At 40.8% G+C, this 21,524-nt stretch overlaps 1 protein-coding gene across 4 annotated transcripts in view; it reads left to right on the top strand.

Annotated features, from left to right (window-relative positions):
- Window positions 1-21,524, top strand: part of rims1b (regulating synaptic membrane exocytosis 1b) — a 79,890-nt gene that overhangs the window by 17,812 nt on the left and 40,554 nt on the right. For all 4 annotated transcript variants that reach the window (XM_067584353.1, XM_067584348.1, XM_067584349.1 and 1 more), the window contains exon 2: window positions 5,912-6,125. In XM_067584353.1, the coding sequence (XP_067440454.1) occupies window positions 5,912-6,125 (214 nt within the window). The remainder of the gene's footprint in view (window positions 1-5,911; window positions 6,126-21,524) is intronic.

Genomic DNA, 21,524 nt, shown 5'->3' on the forward strand with positions numbered 1-21,524 from the left:
CCCCTTCATCCCTCATCCCTTCATCCCTCGACCCTCACCCCTCCATTCCTCATCCCTCACCCCCCTTTCCCTCTCAACCCAAAGAGTATGGTAAGTATTCCCTTCATCCCTTCATCCCTCCGACCTTACCCCCTTCATCCCTCATCCCTCGACCCTCACCCCCTTCATCCACCATCCCTCGACACTCACCCCCTTCATCCCTCGACCCTCACCCCCTTCATCCCTTCATCCCTCGACCCTCACTTCCTCCTTCACCCCCCCCTTTTTTTTCTAACCCAACCGGTCAAAGCAGATGGCCGCCCACCTAGATCCTAGAAAGAGGTTCTGCTTGAGGTTTCTTCCCGTTAAAGGGGAGTTTTTCCTCACCACCGTTGCAAGTGCTTGCTCACAGGGGAATTGTTGGGTGTCCGTAAATTAAAGAGAATGGTCTAGACCTGCTCTATGTGAACAGTGCCCCGATGCCTCCCTCCAGACCTTCGATCCTTTCCTCCTATATCACCTCGGCCTTCATCCTCCCACATTATCCATGAAACGGCATTCCTTCGTTCTTCGCCTCTTCTAGCCAAAGCTGATATAGCTCACTCAACTCCATCCATTTCCTTTCATCCGTTCAACCTTTATCTGAATCTCAAGGCATCATGGAGGGTGTGCCCTCGTTTTTTCATTGCCGTCAACCGACTATATCAAAATCTTCAACACAACGAATCATCTTCAATACAATCATTCATCATCAATTCAGCACTTCAGTCAGCTTCGATTCCCCCATCACTAATCGCATCATGCCTGTCGATACTCATGTACAGTGTCCCTCCTGCGGTGGTGCCCATGTGGGCACAGTGGCCCTCACAACCCCACCAAGCATGGTTCATGACACCACTACATCCCAAATTGCTAATTGCTATTAGCTTGACCCCCATCTTGACCCTCAACCCTCCATTCTACGTTCCTCAACACTCACACCTCACCCCTTTCCTCCCAACATAACTTCATCCCTCCATCCCTAATCCCTTCATCAGGTTCTCTAACCCATCCATCAACATATCAGCTCTCTTTCATTATCTCAATTAAACTATTGAAATCTAACATTCTTGGCGTGGTCTCAGTTAGTGAAATGGAAAGCAGCCTTAATTACAGTAATTAGTTACACCTGTAGTTATTCTGCTTTGAGATTTCAAAATATACCATGAAAATGTACATAAAGGAGTATACGTCATTGCATTTTCCAAGTAACTTGCCCCACCCTTCATGCTAACCTCTGCATGTGTATGATATGTATGTTAACTAGAGGTAGTACTGTTATAGTTCACCACCGAGACCTGGTATGTTGAGGATGTCATCTATAGTTTGTACACAGAAACACACAACATGACCATAATCCTTTTCTTAGTAGTGCTGTGAGTTTCACTACAAAACTCTCTTGCAAGGCAAATATTCTCAGTTTGTTTCTGAGTGAAATTGACTGAAGAAAGAGACAGTCTGCTCAAGTAAAATATTTTAGTGCACTTTCACCACCTGTGATCCCAGGCATGGTGGCTGACCCCCAGGGAGGCAGCAGGCTCAGGCATGTAATCGATGAACACACAGTAGAGTGAACACAGAGAGCATGTCCTTACCTGAGAGGACATCTTTCCCTGTGTCTTCACAGAGTGATTACCTTTTCCTCCATATGGTTGGGATCATTCATGTATCCCCAGCTGAGTCAAGGTTAAGATGAATATAACTGGACTGTAACATTGTCTATAAAAAGGTTGTGAATGTAAAGTTTGGATAGTGTCTGTGTGCGTATGGTTGTATGACAGAGTGATTGCACATGTTCCACTGTCATTGAATACTGAATGTATTTATGGATCTAACATTCATTGTGTGTTAGTCAGCCACTTTCTCTTTGCAGTGTTTGTGAGATCATGTTACCATCACACATTCTGTGCCACCGATATTGGTGATGATGCACTGCGAAACTCAAGATTTTGTCTGGATCTGAATAAGAAATACAGATACAAATTAAATCATTATGATTTAAAGCTGCATTAATCAATACTGTTTTATCACTTATAGGTCAAATGATTATGTGCCATGTGCAAGGTGTTGCTTGTAGTGAGTTATCAACAGAGATTTTGTTACGTGGAGTGAAGCAGGTGGGCCCAAATGCAGGAGACTGCAGGCTGAGTAACGCTGAAGAATAACTTCTTTATTCGAGCTCGGGTAGAGGCAGAGCAAAATAAACTGAACTAAATACAGAACAAAGCAGAGCAGAACAAACAAAGCAAACTCAACAAAGGATCCAACAAAACTGTACTGAAAACCAGAACTTAAATACAAACTGATCCAATGAGACAACAAGGAACAGGTGGTAAGACACAAGGGCCCGCTGGGAGCTGATTGGCTGGGGAACACACAGGGAGCAGGGCAGGGCCGACAAGAATGAATGCAGGGCAGATGTGAAAAGAAAAGCAGGCTGAGGAGGGGTACATGAACACAGGAGGAAAAACACAGGGCAAACAGAACCAAAAACCCAGAAACACAATGGATACAGTTTAACTAATAAAGGCAACTTAAATGATATCCTGCCAGAAGTCTTAAAAGATACAACTCAAAACTGCTTTCTCCCACTCAGTCAAGACCAAACAAAAATGGAGAGAAGTCTGAAGGCCTCTGGAGAACCTGTGGAGAATGGCAGCTTGGGACACAGAGTCAGACTGCAAACAGAACCATAACAGAATTGTCCCCCCTCAGCTCTATGGAGCATTTTAATGCTTTTCAGCTCACTTTCCAGCTTAATATGGCTCACAACATTACTGTTTTGGTTTACTCTCACTGCTCTTATCAACCTTGTTTCCAGCAGCAGCAGGCAGCTGTTTTCAGTGAAAAAGCTCTGTATGCTACCTGCCCAGCACCAAACAGCAGATATAGACAAAATTAGAAGCTAGCTGGTGAACATAGTGCACAGAGATTTTACAGCTAAGGAGCCAGAAAATTTTCTCAGTAAATAAAGAGAGCTAAAAAGAGAGTAAATATTGACATTACATTCTCCAGATGGTGTGAAACAAAACTCCAAATAGACATTTGTTAACATGTTAGGGCACACGTTAAGATGATAATATGTCAATATTGTATTTGTAGCTTGTTGTGCCTCCCCTACTTGGTCAATGCAGCTTCACAGAAATTATGTAAGTATACGAGAATACAAGATAAAAGATTTATCATTGTTGAGTCCAGCTTTCACTGAATGCTACTGACTTGCTGAAGTTTAGAGGACATTTGAGTGTTTTGATTCATCATTTCCTGTGGATGGAGAAATGTCCCTATCTGATGTTAGAATTTCTTCTGGCTAAATCTAGAGCTTTTCAGTCAAAGAGGATGAGACTCTCTTCACTGCTGCAGAGCTCCTTTTATGATTTAGGCTGTGAACACAGATTTATTTTTATATTTAAAGAGTTGCAACAGCGCATGTCTGCTGAATGTGTGGAAGCAGTTGAAAAGACCACGATGAAACTATGGCTCTCAGAACAGGAACAGCTGGTGCACTCACACCCACTGACATCCAGCACTTGACGCCACAACGTTACCATGACAACCGGCTGTGCACCCTCTGTTTCTGACAGCTGTTCCCATGGTGCCTGGGCTTGGCTCAGCCCCTAGATTCCCATTGGCAGGATAGATAGCTTCTCGGGGTCAGAGGTCACATTTATGACGTTGCTGCTGTGGTGGTGTCATGTTGTTTTTACATTTGAGTTACGTATGGATCAGTTTAGTTATGGTTTGCGTCAACTCCAATGTTCATTTGTTATTATTTATGGCTAAATCTAAGCCCACTCGAAACCTTTTTGGGTGAAAACATGCATGTGTAAATTCAAATTCAAAAATCTTGTGAGTATATTTTCATGTATGGACACTTTTACTTGAAATCTTTATCCGTGTTTGTCTGAAGGACTAGCTACAGGATTCTGCTGGAAGCTTCATCACATTATCTATTATATCTGTTCAAAACCTCTCTCAGTCAAGCCAAAACTGGTGACAAAGAGATCAGAATGGGTGTGATGGTACAAAACGATGCTCTCATGGTACAGTGATGATCTTCATTATGTTAACTTATTTGAGTGCCCTGGATCTGCATTATAAATGGCACAAATGCTTTGATGTTGAGCTCCATGGTTATTACGGGTAGTTGTCCCCTTCAGGCACTGAACTTAAACATAACATACCAAATATTTGAGAAAAAGGCATGTAAGACTTGATAATATGCAAAATATTAGCCTAAGGCTAATAGGCTTAGGCTGCACATTACCGAGGATGTTTCATTCTGTAACCTTGATGTCAATGTGTATTTTTTCAGAAAATAGTCCCCATGCTTACTCATATGCCACTTTTTTCCCCCCACATTTCATTCAACATTCCACGTCATAGAGACGCTGTCCCTGTTCCAATCATTCCCTGTCAGCTGATTGGCCAAGATGTGTCCCAGACCGCCAGTCAGCTCCCTGTTCCATCTCTGTATGGTGGCAGTCTGCTGTCTCTGCTCTAACACCACAGACAGCGAGAGAGGCTCTGGTGAAGAGGGATGTACAGTTGATTTTCTACTGTCAACTCATTTCCTGGACTTGGAGGGTGTCTACATGTATTCAGCATCTTATGAAAGATTTTTTGCTGGGAGTTATAAAATGTTTTGCTCGGACATCGTGTTTTTTTGGTAAAGATTGGCAAAGACAAACCTTTTTTCCAATTCAGAAGTTATCCTGTAAAGACGCAGCATCGCTCCTGGACTTTGGGTCATGGTGGAGGACTGTTATCTCTTTGATTATTCCTACCACGAAAAGCTGCTGACAACAGATCAGTTGTTATGTTTTCTACCTGTTTCCTACCCTGCAGCTGAGCTCTATAGACAGGAGGATATGTCTGCTTTCAATAGACCCAGGTGATGGTCAGACAAACCAACTAATTTGAACATTACCTCAGTCTTTTGTCAGTATTTTCTGATATTTCTGATATTTTATCGACTTAACGATTCATTTAAAAAATAATCAATGGCTCTGTTTACTCTTACATTATAGGAATGTAAGTGATTTTGTCACTCCAAACCATAAATTAGTGAGCAGGAGGTTTTCAGTGTCCTGCTAACCAATAGCCCAGCCACTTACTCAGGTGTCCTTTTAAGGTTAACGGTATAAATTTATCATTTTTACCCCAGCAAATGTTCAAATGTGTGAATGCCAGTAGACTGTATTGTGTAGATGAATTTCACTGCTTGACAAATAACTCCCAGACATGACTGTAAAGTCAATGTGCTGCCAGAGTCTTAGCTAGAGTTTGTCTTCTTCCACAAATAGGCAAATTGGGTGCAAAGCTGTGAATGAAGCCATCTTCTCTCTATCGCTCTCACTCAGCAAGGTAATTAAAGTGCCTGTCTGGGTCTCCTATATGAGAGCCATGGTATGCTAATGCAGTATTCCTTTGACAGTTCTGTTGAGACAACATTGTGGGTGTTTTCACATGGCCTGATTTGCAATTCACGCTCGGGTTATTTCCATCATAGGCATCAGGAAGCCGAGAGGGGAAAGGCTGTGAGCCACAGAGAGCGAAACTGTGCTGAAGTTTCATTTAATTGCGTGTATGATTTTTTGAAAGGCACCTTTCAAGTGGTGCTCTAATTGCCAGTTTTTTTGCTGAAACTGAAATGTTGTTCTCAAACATGTGCATGCATTACATCTCTTTCTGTCCCTGTATTGTAAAAATTATTCAGTTATTCAGAAATTCCTCCATGTCCTTTTCTGTTTTTGTTTTATGAATGTATGGATATTTAGAGAGGATGATCTCCCTAAAGTTTATCATAGTACAAGTTTCTGAATATGGGATATACCACTAATGGACAATCTTCAACGTCCCTCTCCTCTCTTCTCTACTCCTCTCCTCTCAGAACACTGCACCAGCAGTTTGAGAGCTACAAACAGGAGGTGCGTCGCATTGGAGCGGAGACGCGGCGTCAGCAGACCCAGCAGAAGGATGACGCACCCACCTGCGGTATCTGCCGCAAGACCAAGTTTGCCGACGGCTGCGGCCACCTTTGCTCCTACTGCCAGACCAAATTCTGCGCTCGCTGTGGAGGCCGGGTCTCCCTGCGCTCCAACAATGTGAGAACCCTCACCTTAGACCCCCTTTCTTTCTCCCTCTCACACTCACCTCATTCCTGTTGTAGCTGATGTACAGTGAGCCCTTCTGCTTCTGTGTGTTTGTTACCATCTGCTTTTTTGCTTCCTAGTCACACTTTGGTGAGACCAAAGTGTAATGGAAGAATGTCTTGGCACCAGTCATAGGCCCTCGAGGCTCCTTTTAAGTCTGAGGCTGTAGTGTTGTGCAATGGTTATAAATTGCAGCATTCAAACTCACTTGAACGTTAAAGCACATCAGTTATAGCATCTGTGTTGTCCTGTGTCTCCTGTGACTGCACTACAGCCATCATGCAAGCATGTGACACAGTGGCGCTGCTGCTCTTCTCAAGCAACATGTATAAACAAAGACCGGGCTAGTGAGTGAATTGTAGCAAGGTTCAGACATGATCTTTAAAGGAATAATGAAAACCTTACCATAATCTCACTATAACTGAAAACAATTAGTTGCTGTAGTTAAGTTAAGTTTGTAGAGAAGGACGGCAGCTGTAGTTAGCTTGTATTCACAATTATAATGGATTCCGATGGCAACCCAGTTTTGCAGCAAAAGAAATACCCAAACGTTCAAAAAACTTGCTCTTGCAGCATCATCCACTTCTTTGCTGTCTATCTCAATGCTCAGTCTGTTCCAAGCCCCCCCCCCCCCCCCCAAAAAAGCCTTAATTGGCAACAAAAAAGCATAAACATCTTATCTCACTAGTGACAAATCACAGCTGTGTATTTGGTCATTTTTTTGCAAAAAAAATATGAGTGTGTGGAACATACTGATGATACAGACAGACAGAGGAGCCATCATTCAAGCCTACAGGCAGTGAGTGTTTGGGTGATGTATTCTTCTGCCATTAAGCATTTATTATGTACTGCTGATTTAATGACATTGTAGAGAGTGGCAGCAAAGGTGGGACAGTTGTGATTATATATAGAGCCTACAACCATGCTAGCGGCACTATGAGGCTGTGCTTAGGCACTTTGAGTTAAATGCTAGGATCAGCATGCTTACATGCTCACAATGAAAATACTAACATTCTGGTGATTAGTAGATAAGATTCACAATGTTGATCGTCTTAGTTCGCTGTGTTAGCATGCTAACATTTGCTAATTAGCACTTATAAAGTATACAATTCAAAGTACAGCTGAGGTTGATTGGAATGTCATTAGTTTGCATGTATTTGGTCAAGTATTGGACTTGGTGGTGGTGCAATAAATCACCAAGGTGATTACATTTCATCCTGTGGAGAACATAAATGTCTGTACCAAAATCCATACATCTTGTTTAGGTAGCGATATTTCACAGGATAAGTAGTCAATTTGACCTGCTGGGGGTGCCTGATGAAAACTCAGGCAATCACCAAAGTCTGTATATTTTCTGGAGAAAATAGGATGGAAAAAAAAACAAACAAAAAGACACAGGTTAAATATAACCAATAATGAACTGAAGACACTGAGCAATGCTACCCCTAAGCTTCAGGCTCTGGAGGCCTCACTATTATAAATCTGTCTATAAAGATTCTCAGTCATTCAGGTCATGGTATATCCAAAAGCAAAAGAGTCAAGAGTAACTATTATAAAAAGACCCACACCATATCAACAAATAATAACCATTAAGAGTTATCTAACTCCCCACTACCACACTCAGGTTGGATAAGCGTGGCATCCATCCATAATCCAAACATGTTTGCACTATTTTAAGACCCAGCCCTCTTCCATTCAAGCCTTCTCTGGGCTCCCCTCCAACCCAAGAGAGAGGACCTCCTCCTGGGTATCTTACCTGACTATGGGCCCTCTACCCTTGGCCTACTGGTCCCCAATCTGTTCAGGATCCGCCCAAACCAGCTGGCCTGGACTCACACTGGGACCAAACGTAGGCAGAGCTCAAAGGCCAGTGAGATTAGGAGATAAAGATAGTATCCCTGTTGGTAAAGCCATTGATATTACTTTCACAGCAGGCAGGCTGTTATATGGAAGTAAAAAGATGAGACTAGCGAGATGAAAATGCTATCAATAAATAAAATACATAAAGCAAAGAATTCATTTGAAAGGAAATTGTGCTGAAAATAATACAATCAATATGGCCTGTTTTGAAAAAATGTTTTAATTTGAAATTTAATTAATTGAGATGATACTTTGCATCAGTTAAATGTGAAATTTCAGTTCAACTCACTTAATAATAGTCTAGTAGTTGTCTAGAAGATAAATATTTAGGAGTTTTTCCTTGTTATTGGATTTTTTTCTGTTTTTATGCATGAGTGTCACTTTGAATAATTAATCAATTCATCAATAAATGTTTGTGTCCTGTCAAATTAACTCAGATTAGAAGACACTAATGGAAGACAGACAATTAAAGGACCAGTGTGTAGGATTTAGTGGCATCTAGTGGTGAGGTTGCAGACAACTGATAACAATTCTCCCTCCCCTTCCAAGCATGTAGGAGAACATATGGTGGCCGCAAAATTTGCAAAAGGCCCTCTCTAGAGCAAATGTTTGGTTTGTCCATTCTGGGCTACTGTAGAAACATGGCAGTGTACCATGGCGGGCTCTATGGGAGAGGACCCACTCCCTATGTAGATATAAAAGGCACATTCTAAGGTAACAAAAACACAGTGAATCTTATTTTCAGGTGATTATACACTAATAAAAACATACTTGAATGAACGAATGAATGAATATTATATTCTATTTCTGCCATTCTGCTGGATGCTGCTAAATGCTGCACACTGCACCTTTAAATAGTATATATTATGTCTCATACTAAATTACAAATGCAGAGAATTTTCAAACATATGGTTTGTGTCCTTTGAGCACTTATCTCAGGCTTTGAAAAGGATTTCTGATAATGCAGCTCATTTAATGATCTAAATTCAATTTAAAAACAGTTTATCAGTGCATAAAAGTGCATCACTTAACCAAAACAGATCTGAATTTCTACACTCGCTGAGCAATTTAATTCATAAACCTATACAAGGGGTAAGAGAATACAACATGTCATTTGGCCTCCATTTCCTTTCTGTGTGTCTGTGAATGATTGTGTTGGTATAATGTGTGGGAGGGATGTGTTGGATGTGAAGCTCTTTTCTTCCCAGCGCTGCTTGCCTCTGTCCCGGGCCGTCCGGCTGGCCAAGCAGAATAACAGGGTTAGCAAAGTGTGAGCTTTGTTTCAGTACATAACAACCCTCTCCTGCCTACAGTGTGCCCGTTTACCTCACATCAGCAGCACACTGCGTTTTCCTCCAGTTAGCATTTTGAATTTAAAAAATACATTTACACAGTATTCATATATCCACTGTTTGCTGTAGGAGTATGGAAATACTTTGTGCACAACAGCTTTCTTTATGAGATGTATCCATGTTAATGAGCTACATACAGTTGGTAACGAGGAAATCCACGAGAGCAGGAAAAAAGTGTGGCACACTCTGGTTCCATATGCATTTCTCTGTAGTTCCATAACTACAAAGGCCTTTAAACTTTTATACCATTGGATTTTCTCTTTAAAGGGTCAGGTCATCTAAGAAATTTCCCTACCCTGACATATTTTCTCACCATGAGAGGTTTCTGAATATGCAGGCCGTTAGCTTTTATTTTGTCAGGTTTTGAGATATCTGTCTCTACTCTGTGATGAATAGTCCCCTATAAGAACAGTTGAGAAAAAGAGTTGTGTCACCACAACACTGATCCTGAAAAAGTACCAGAGTACCTCAACAAGCACCAAATGTCATTTTGAAATAGTGCCATGGTACCATAAACATTTACTGAATATTATTATGAAACAGTACCAAAGTAACAAATGTCATTTCAAAACAGTACCACCAAAAATACCAAATGTAATTTTGAAACAGCACCACATACCACAAACAAAATTCCATTCACCTCCATTGTTTTGGGATGGAGGCAGAAAACTCACATGGGGATATCTCAAAACCTGGAGATATAAATCTATATAAACTGTCTGCATGGCTAGATACTACAAGACACCACCATCTCTCTATTACTCATCCACATTCATTAAACTATAGAAGCTCTGTAAAAAAATGGGTAAAAAAATCAGCTCACAGTAATAATACCGAGCTGTGCTGTCCTGCCCCGCGTCCTGCAGAAGGCATCACAGCAACATCCTGATACAAATGCCATCCAAACACTTTAGGCCACAAAGCTTCCACCCTGCTTGACATTATAATGGACATTTTATTATTACAAATGTGGATCTGCATTAATAGATTAATACATTTATTACATGTTATTCAAATTTATTCACAGCATTCATTAGGCAGTTTACATAAAAAAATGAAGCAAAAACAACAAACTCTTTGAATTAATTAGTTTGTATCCTGAGGTCAAAATAAGGATGATCAAATATTGTGTAACTTAATAACAATTCTAAAAATATTTACTTTTGCCATATCACTAACGCCATGATTTCAATATTTGAAAATTAAAAGACCTACACAGATTTTTATGCAACAGTAGAAGGGAAGTTTAGGAAAGGTAAGGGTTGTGGAAGATTGTGTTCCATGTTGCTTTTGATGTCCCAATTTCCTCTTTGTGCTGAGGAGCTGTGACACATCCTGATGCTGTCACACCAAGATCACGCTAAGCTGGGTCATGCATGTCACTGCAGCCTAACATGTCAGCGGTCACATACATTCACATACTGTTGTCCCCACCGCCTCAGACTCATATAAAATGTGTGTATCAATTCTGCGAAATGTAATTAACAAATGTTTGCACCACATCCTCTTACCCCTTTTCTCCCCTATTTTTTCTTTCTTTTCCCACGATCTGTCCGCTATATCATATCATAAATTCACCCTCTCTGCATTTCTACTTTTTAAAATTTATTTATTTTTTCCATTTTTCCATTTATTTCTCTTCTATCCTCTCTTGCTCCACTTCCTCCCTCACTTTTCTCAATTCTCACTGCTACCTGGACTGCATGTCACAAAGGAGGACAAAGTGGTTAGCATCTTTTTTTTGTGTTCTCTCTGTGCTGTGAGTGTGATGTTTGTGCCACCTAAAAGTAAAACCACTGGCTGTGTTCTAATCTAGAGCTGAGATCTCTCTTGTCTAATGTTTATAACATTTTGACTTCTGCCCTCGAAAGGTGAAGTTTTGTTTCTTCCATGTTGTCCAGACTTATAAATTCCAAGCTAGCAGGAAAAGAGTTGAAAAACCAACAAAAGCAGATGCAAGAGAGCGGGGTATCGGATTGGAATGGAGCCAGTGTGTGTACAAATCCACTTATGGATTACTGACTTAACTGAACAGAGAGGGTCACTGATAGTTCATACAGTTTTTGTTACCTTTGATTTCTCAGAGTATTCACAGTACTGTCTGGGGTGGAGCCACCTGGAACTATTGTGTCCTCAAGTGTAAACCCTGACTAACTCTGTGTCCATTGTCTGTCTCCTCCCCTTGCAAAGTGTCTCATAGTGAAGGACAGGGTAAGGCTTGCTGGGTGATGGATTTGCTGCATGGGTCACTACTATTGTCTCCCCTCCACACTTGGGTCTGTGCTCATTCACAGTATCAGCTTAGGAATTCAGACCCATGATCAGTTTTTGCCCCACAGATAAGCAGTCCCAGGGCAGCTGGCTGCTGATCCTGCATCAGTACTCTAATTCTGAGAATGAATGCAGACCCTGAAAATCAACTGGTGGGCAGAGCGAGCATGAGCCATAATATAGACTGTCTGTAGGGTCATCTGACCCTCCTGACCCATCCTGACCCCTCTTCCTATGGCTGTAGGCATGGCTGTGCCGGGGGGTGGGGGTTGGCAAAATGGGGATGGGAGATTGGCATTTTAGCTGGCATGCATATAAGAAAGCACCTAACCCTATAGACATTTATCTGAATGCATAATGAATGCACACTCATGCCTGTGCATGCTTTCCCTGCCTGTGTGTTTGAGACCAGACCAGCCTTGCCATGGGGAGACGGGAGGGGCCCAGGTATATGTTCCACTTTGTCCACTTCCCCTTTAATGCTTGGTCACTGCAAAATGTTGCCAAAGTGTTGTTACTGCTCAGTCAGAAATGGAGTTGAAATGAAGTTTGGTTTATGTTGTTCAGCCCTTGAAAAGTTAGTAAGAGGATTCTTTGTATTACTAGTATGCATCCAGGTAAGGCAGTAGACCATCTACATTGGAATAGAAAAGGGAAGTTGACTTATGTCCCTCATACAGGCCCCGCTTATGTTTAAGTTTTATCCAGTAACTGCTCACCTCTTACAGTTAGCACACTTCATGATTATAATCCAAGATTCAAGATGACCCAGCCTAAGCTGAAATATGAAAAACACTGAGGCTCTTCTAAATAGGTAGAATTGGTACATTGCCTTAAAAGAAAAAACTCCTAAACCCTAGCATTAGCAAATGCACCCATTGTGTTAGTGGTACTGCTAGGAATAGTTGTCTTTGATGTTAAGATTGATGACACTCTCATGTCTTTGCAGTAAATATGAAGATACAGCTTGCTAGTTAGCTAAGCTTAGCATAAAGACTGGAAGCAGAGGCATACAGCTAGCCTGGCTCTCTTCAAAGGTAAAATATACACAAACCAGCATTACTGAAGCTATTAAAATGTTATTACCTTGTTTGTTTAATTTGTACAAAAACCAAGGTTTAAAAATTACGACTGAATGGGGGATTAGCCATTAGATACTATTATATTATATTATATTATATTATATTATATTATATTATATTATATTATATTATATTATATTATATTATATTATATTATATAACTCATATTTACCAGGCAGACTTGAGAGTGCAGTGTCAATCTTCTCATTTAAGTCTTGGTAAAAAAGCAAATAAGTGTAGTTCTCAAAATATCTAACTAATCCTTCAAAAAGAAAATAATGTTCATTGGGAAAACATGTTTTTCAGCCTTATTGTTAGCTCAATATGTTACACAATCATGTTAAATCCACCTTTACATATTATATACAAGTAGGTTTCCTAAACTTGAAATAAATTGACAGAACATGTTTATTATATTATCAGTATTTGGAACTAAAGGTCACTCACTGGGCTGCTTTACAACCATTAAACACCAAAAGTTTCAATTGTAAATCAATTTCAGGCTGCCATAGATCAGCTCAGCTAGATCTGAGATGTGTGAAGAAGCTGATGTGTTTTTCATAGCTCTCTCTGTCAAGCTGCCCTGCTATTGCTGGTGCTATAGCTTGGTAATGGCTGAGTGTTTGTTTATGTGTGTTTAATGTCAGCTCCAGATGGCTTCCAGAAACTGAACAAACCGCTGACAATCTGTCTCCTTTGTAGAGGAGCACTGCCTCCCAGTGGAGAACAGGCAGGCGCTGGTTCCCTAACACACACACACACACACACACACACACACACACACACACACACACACACACACACACATGCACATATGCAAACCCACACACACACGTAGAATGATGATGTTATGCCAGATTTTCATTCCAGCAGATTGCAGATTTAAGTACATATACCTGAAAAATGATGCACAGAAATGTATGTAAAAAACATCCATGCATGAACACACAATATAACATGGACACACAAACACAAGCCAAGCCAGCACAGTTAGCACATTTTGCTTTACCAATTTTAATGCTAATTATTACAAAATTATAGATTTTGTATGATTATCTGGGCCAAGCAGTGCCACAAATGGCATCAAACATACCAAAAATCTGATGGTCAAGTGCATCATTAAACCTTGATGCACTAAAACAGGGATACTCAAATACAAGTCTTAGTGGTAAATAAATTTTAATACATTTTAATAAATTTCAACCGCAGCAAAGGTCCAGTACATGATTATATTTCAGTCCAAAAACTCCAGTCCATGAACAGCATATCTGTAATAATGTGAGACATGACATCTTTGTTGTGTCCTTAAACTTGAGCATAAAAAGGTATGATGTCCAGGTGGAGACACTGTTGTTAATGAGTGTGCTGCCAAGTTCTTTACTGTATTCATGAATATGTTTCACAATTGTTCTGCTGGAGTCTTGATATCACAATTTCAAGTGTTTCAGATTACGTACGTGTTTTCAGGAGAGTTTTGTTCAAACCATTCATGTTTGGTGTTGTAGTGGCATTTTGCATTCCCACTCTTCATTATGGCCACTCTTTCATTGCAAATCAAGTACAAAGGTGTCGTACTTCCCTTGGGCAAAATGAACATGCATGTTTTTCACTGTACAACCTCTCTTTTTTAGTATTGACTAGTTTTGAACAAGCCATTTTACTTTATCAACTGGAGCTCCTACATTCCTCCCACCTACTGAGTATGTATGCACTAGAGCCATAAATGTGTTGACAGTATCAGTTCTGTCAATGTTTATTTGGACCATCTCTGGCCCTGTTTACACCTTGCATTAAAATGCATTTTGGGTGATCAGATTGCAATTGGATAGTGCCTGACCACATGAAAGTACACATGTAAATGCACCCAAGATGCATTGAGGATGAATTGTGATCTGCTTAGCCAAACAACCTCTGGAGGTGGTCAGGGATGCATTGGGACCACACTGAACACTAGTGTAAATGCAATTGTGTTGGCAATCCACATACAACAACTACGTGGACGGAAATATGTAATCATGTGCGACTGACTGTTCCATACCGGTGAGGCAGCCATTAGCTAGTTAATGAGCTAAGCTACTAGCTAGAAAGCAGCAAGAAAGCTATGGATATTCAACACACTCGTGGATGGAGTCAAGACAAGACCAAGTGTCTGCTTTCAATTTGGTCCGACAAAAGTATACAAGCGAAACTTGGCGATTCATATTGCAACCAAACCATTTAGCAAAGCAAGCAAAAGTTCATATAATAACGCAGCTTCATGGATGGCTATTACGTTTTTTTTGTTTGTTTGTTTGGTTTGGTTTTGGACCCACGCAAATGAGAGAAGGATGTAATGTTTGGTTGTTTGAGCTGTACAGAGCTATCAGATCTCAACTGGATCTCAACATGGACAGTGGAGTGATGCACAGAGTAGAGGGACTAAACACAGACATTTAACATACAGTAGGTTTATCTGTGTATGTATTACACCCCCATGTGCACAAATTTAACTTTGGGTTTTTAGTAGTTTGGTTGCAGGTCTTTCATATTTCTATTTTGTAAGTATTTGGCAGTGGGTGTGTACGGTTTGAATTAGTTCACAGTCCCTACAATTTATCACTAACACACACACCCAATTCACACTGATACACCCACACACACAGTCTTGTTCGCTTACTGCATCAAGCTGACACTGCACTTTTTACCGGAAGGGAGGATGCACTGCATAATCTCAATCATGTTTCTCAGTACTAGATGACTAACCTGCTGCTCTCTCATCCTCCTCCTTATACTCCACTCCTTTTATACACCATGATCTCCTGCCTCTCTGTAGCAGCCTCCGCAACTCCAACTCCCTTTGTTCCCATCATCTGTCCGCATCTCCATTTGACTCCTTCTCTCTCTGTTTCACTGTCTATCCTTATTTCTGTTGTTTTTCTCTCCCTGTAGTTGCACACAAACCCTTGGCTAGAAAATAGTACTTATGAGGCTGACAAACATAACAGCAAAACCTGTTTTTGGAGCTGACAGTATGACTTCACAGTCACGACCTGTATGTCTAATAATAGGGCTTCCTTGACTGGAATTGGCAAAAGCCAATAGCAAAACACCCAAGACAAGTCTTTAATGTTTCTAAGTGCTCTGTAATACTGTTACAGCTCCTATTATTATCACCCGCATTGAAAAGTCAGAAGTGAAAGCCCACATGTGAATTCAAAACCTGTGTGCTATTTCAACATACCATGAGTGGATTCAACTTTGATCTATACTGTACTTGCCATAGTTGTATGTGGACACAGTTTTTAGATCTGTTTACTTTAAGTTTTTTCTCTAAATGAAGTTGTTTAGAGAATCTGCTCATATTTCTTATCCCACTGGACTTGAAATGATGGCCAACGGGCAAAGATTTTATCATTCTGAGCTAACAGTAGATTTTTGAGATCATAAAAATTCAACTAAAGATACAATCTGCTGCTGAGAGTGTACAGCCGCACTAGCGGCTCTGCAAAGTTGCACTAAGACAAAATGGTGCTTTGAGCAAAATGATAACTTAAGCCTTTGCTAACGTGCTTGCAACGTCAATACTAACATGCTGATATTTAGCAGGTATGATGTTTACCATGTTAACCATCTTAGTTTAGTATGTTAGCATGCTAACATAATTTTGACCTGACATTGGGGACTAACCTTCATTATTACAAATTATCCTAGAGGGGAACATGAATGTCTGCACCAAATTTAATTTTTGCCAAATTTGGAATGTCTGACATTCAATCCATCCAGCACTTATTGAGACATTTCAACTATACCGTAAATATCAGCCTCATGGTGATGCTAGAGGAAAGTCAAGGGATCCAGAAAGTTAATAGGATTTATTGTCTGGCGTTAGAAGAAAAGGATCAGGGGATCACCAAAGTCAGAAGGATTCATCCTGTGGGGACTATGAATGTCGAAAGATTTACAAAATTTCATGTCAATTCATCCAATAGCTGTTGACATAATTTAGTCTGGACCAAAGTGGTGGACTGTCCAACCAACAGACAGTCTGACAGACTGATGTTGCCAACCCTAGAGCCACACTGCTAGTGTGACTGAAAATAATGTTTTAGCCTCAGGTTTGCTTACTCAATCACATAGTAACGTACAGAGTGCTGAGGTTGCAAATAGGGCTAACTGAAAATGAGAAATTTTACTCACTTATGCAGTGTTTGCCTTATAATGGTACAGGTCTGGTGGGCCGCATATTTATTTTTTTAATGCCAAAAATGACACCAAATATCCATTCATTGGAGGCCTCTCTGTGAAGCGCTGTTTCAAAACATGAGTCAGCCTCTGTGTCGTTGCCTGAGAAATTCTTGGTAGCGTAGCTCCTTTAAGGAATAGGGCAGTGCGTAATGTGAGAGCAGCAGATAAATGATGGTGAATGCAAGCTGAGCAGAGGAAAAGGTTAGCAGTAAGTTGTCAATCTGGCAGTAAATGTACAGTACAGGCTACATTGTGTCAGTTAATATATGCTGTAGCTTTGCTTCACAAGAAAAGTGTTGTCTGTTGCTTCCCCAACCGCTGGAAAAATGAAGGGGGTTAACTCCAAAGTTAGCAACAATGGCTTAGCCTAACCTGACAACGCTAAACAGAGAACGGAGAAATGTGTGGCTGCAGAGTCCCCCCCCGCCCAAGGCTGAAGTTTGGTCTTCATAAAGTGTAGTGATGTAGGGTGAGAGTTTTCTTTGCGATCCTGAGATCAAAAATGTAAAACCAGCGTGGATTTACAGCCAAAACAGCTCTGCTTTTCTTTCAGCCTCCCTCACCACTGAATGCATTTGGCCTGCTTGCAGAGTTGATCTACTACCTTATTAGAGGAAATGGAGCATTATGTCTTTTGCGGTCGTCTTTCTCCCCACCATTCAGGATTTACCATTCCCTGAATGATGGCAGTTTACATCCAGCACTGCCTCATGTGTCATTCTGTCGAGGTGTGTATGTGGGGGGTGGGGTCACTGCACATGCTCACTGAAAGCAAAACCACCTCTTCCCAACCGCCCACCACCCCCAAGGCTCACATCTATTCTGCCCATTTAAGGAAAAGCTGATGTTCACACAATTTGGGCCTAAATGAATGCTGTTCTCGCCGTTAGCTGCTGCTTGCAGAGCTGCGGCAGCGATGCACGCCTTCACCATTTTGTCAGCAGATGGATGGAACAGCGCTGGGGGCAGGAGATGAAGGGAAGGTGGAATGGGATAGAGAAGTATGAGTGACAGGTGTGTTGTGACTTCATTTGTCAAGTCAGCCAGGTGTGTCAGCTGAGCTAGAAGGTGAGGAGAGATAAAGGGGAATAAGAAAAGAAAGGAGGAGAAGGGAAAGGGTAGGAAACAAAAGGAAATTAAGAGCAAGGAAAGGAAAGGAAAAAAGGAGAGGGAAAGGAAGTAAATTAAATGAAAGCAAATACAGTATAGGAGCATAGAGGAAGAGAAAGGAGAGAAAAGAAGATGAAAGGAAAGGAAATTAAGGGCAAGGAAAGGAAAGGAAAAATGGGAATAGAGTGAAAGGGTTGTGAAAAAATAAAGAAAAGGAAATAGAGATCAAGGAAAGAGAAGGAAGAGAATAGAAAGTAACAAATTAAGGGCAAGGAAAGAAATGACAGGAACAGAATGAAAGAAAAAGAGAGGGAAAAGGAATAAGAAAGAAAAGAGAAGACAAGAAAGGAAAGGCCAGGAAGGGAAAAAAGAAAGGAACGAAAGCAAAGAAAAAGGAAAGGGAAAATCTGTGGCCAGTTTCATATCAGATAGAGATGCTTGTTAAATGCAGCGGCAAATGCGATGCAGTCAAAATAGCATTCATGCAGATTTTTAGTTTTCTTTTCTGTCATTGTCATTCAGTACTGACTGACTTTCTCAGTTTTACAGACACACACACACAAACACACTGCTTTGTCCCCCTTTCTCTCACTGGCTCTTCTCAGTGATTTGGTTACCATGGAGAAGCACATTTTTAGGCAGAAGGAGGTTGACATTATTACATGATAGAGATGGCGCTGCTTATTCTCCACACACACACACATCTCGCCTACAGGCAGTCGCCCACGCCACACTCTTCTAGGCAAGAAGGTTTCAGAAATGGCCCACATATACATACGCACACACATTTTCACAGCACATCGCGCTCCACAGCGTGCAGTGAGGCAGCGAGATGAACTCGAGGTGACACTAGAGTGGGCTGCCTCTGGACGGAGGCTGCTGATTGGTCGGCTTAGCTGAGGGTTTGACATCACGCTCCGGCTGGTCCGGCAGCAAGCACTACTGAAAATACATGTGTCACACACACGCAAACACACAAACACACACACACACACTATAGGGCTGGGCTTGTGCATCTTATATACATACACACACACACACAGACACAAACATACATGCACACAGTTCACACACACAATTAATTCCCCCTACAATATCTTCCAGGCTGTCCAGGAACACAAAGCTCAATCGTTCCACTGAAGGATTATATGTATTATATTGTTTGTTTGTGTGTGTATGTGTGTGTGTGTGTGTGTGTGTGTGTGTGTGTGTGTGTGTGTGTGTGCGCGCACGCATGTGTTCTATAACTTCTTTATTGTTTACTACCCTCCCCCCATGTGCAGTGTAGGCTTTAAGGCACATAACAAACACATGGAGGCGTGCCATTAGAAAATGAGATCTGTTTTTAATGTCTCTCTTTTGGTTGAGAACACAGAGGGCCATGAACAGCGGTCCCATGATGTGCGTTGCTCTATATGATGCTCTCATTTGAGGATTAAGCCTGTGGATTACAGCCTTTACTCCTCTCCATTGGCAGTGACTAGCATAGCAACCTATAGATTCTCATAGACCATGCGTTAAGGGGCATACATAAGGCTACATGTGTAGGCTCAGAAAAAACTGAACTTCACGTAAGGGCAATGGCAGCTTCAAAAATACCACATGGGGATGGCAAGAATTGTGATTAGATGCCGGTAGATATTGATGGAAGTGAAGACAACATTAAGCAAGGCTCAATTATCTTTATTTTTTTCAGTAACACACATCTAGAAAAGTAATTTCCACGGCAAACCTTCTGCTCACTGCAACCCCCACTCATTATCACAGTGAATGATGTAACGTCAAATGTAACATAATGCTAAAATGATGAATCTTCAGAATAGTCCCATATTTGGTAATGAAACATGGCGGACGTTCATATCTCAAAGTGAATGAAACAGTGAATGAACACAGTTACAGTTACATCACATATAATGTTGTACACATAAATAATTCCTAAAATCTAGAAAACCTACAATGATTTTTACATGTCATAGTTTCAAACGTTCTTCATACAAGTGAAATAGTACGGAGCTGATTTGAAGCCAACTCAATTATTCATCGGACATTAATTATGTCAATAATGTATTATTAATTGTTATCTTTGTGACCATGTTTTGAAATTTTTGTTTGGCATGGTTTCAGTGTCAAACAGTTATCCAAGTTCTTGGTGTGGTGTGGTCTGGATTTGAATGTGCAATAATAATATGCAATGTGCAGAACTACAGTAATTCTGGAATCCTTGTATGATTATTTATTTTTCAGCAACTAACAAAGCAGCCAAGTTTTATGTTAAATGTTGTCTGAATGTATGCAGCCAAGAGCATAAAAATGTCTGCAAAATTTCTTTTTAAACACATTATACATGTTAGAAAATAATTGCTGAAAACATGTGAAAAGACAAATTACATACAAATTGTAGAGTTAGAACTGTTTTTCACCATTTCTGTGTTCAGGATTTTTTGGGCGGGCCTGAAGTAGTGGATCGATGATGTAACAAACCCCTCACCTAACACTATATGAGAACTAGAACACCTTAGCATCAGCTGGGTGTGTGTAGTCTGTTGTTGCTAGTGCCAGCATGCAATTCTTTCATTGCAAGCTAAGCATTAGCATCTGGGGGATGCTAATGCTAATGCAGTCACAACAGTAGGTGTAAACTCTCTGGGCAGATAGAAAGGTCTGGACTTAACTCTGAGATATTCTAGATTAGCAGAGCAGTACCTCTTGATAATGGCATTGTCCGTGCACCAAGTTTTGTTAACATAAATGCACAGTCCCCCACGCCCCTCTGGTCTTACCGGAGTCATTAGCTGTTGTATCCGCCCTGAAAAAAACAACAATTTAACATAATGATGATTGGTAATGGATCCCTTGTTAAACCACCAGTGTGGAACTTTTACATATAAATGAACATTTGTTACATTCAACCCTTTGCAAAACAAGTTCGCACAATGTTGATTTAGCCTATCACTGCCAGATAAATCTCTCTGTATTTCACAGTGTATGGAGTTTTTAAATCTGGTGTCAGGTTTGACATTCCTGGATGAATGCATACTGTGGATGTTCTATGGGCAGAGTGCACCAGAAACTTCTGCCAGCCGGGCAGCTAACCTTCAGTTAGCTCTCTGCTAACTTGAATTTAGATAAAGTAATTTAATTGTGCTGCTCCTCTTGACTTTCCAAATGTTATCGACCAAATGGATAAAATTCTCATAGTGAAAGGATTAATTTTGTGGGGGTTGTGTGACCCTCAAAACAATTTATCCAGCCTATGATGGAGCCTATGATGTAAGGGCGTGTCAACAGTGTTTTTGTAATTACACTCACTGCCAGAAGGGGGAGACAAAAGTCCCACACTCCAGCTTTAACTGGTCATTTAAGTTGCATTTTTACTGAAACAAGTCCAAATTTATCTACAAAATAGGTGCTGAATTAAACAGTGGTTCCTAGTGTTGCTTTATTTTTAAAAT

Source organism: Thunnus thynnus, chromosome 3 (assembly GCF_963924715.1).
Source record: "Thunnus thynnus chromosome 3, fThuThy2.1, whole genome shotgun sequence".
NCBI lineage: Eukaryota > Metazoa > Chordata > Actinopteri > Scombriformes > Scombridae > Thunnus > Thunnus thynnus.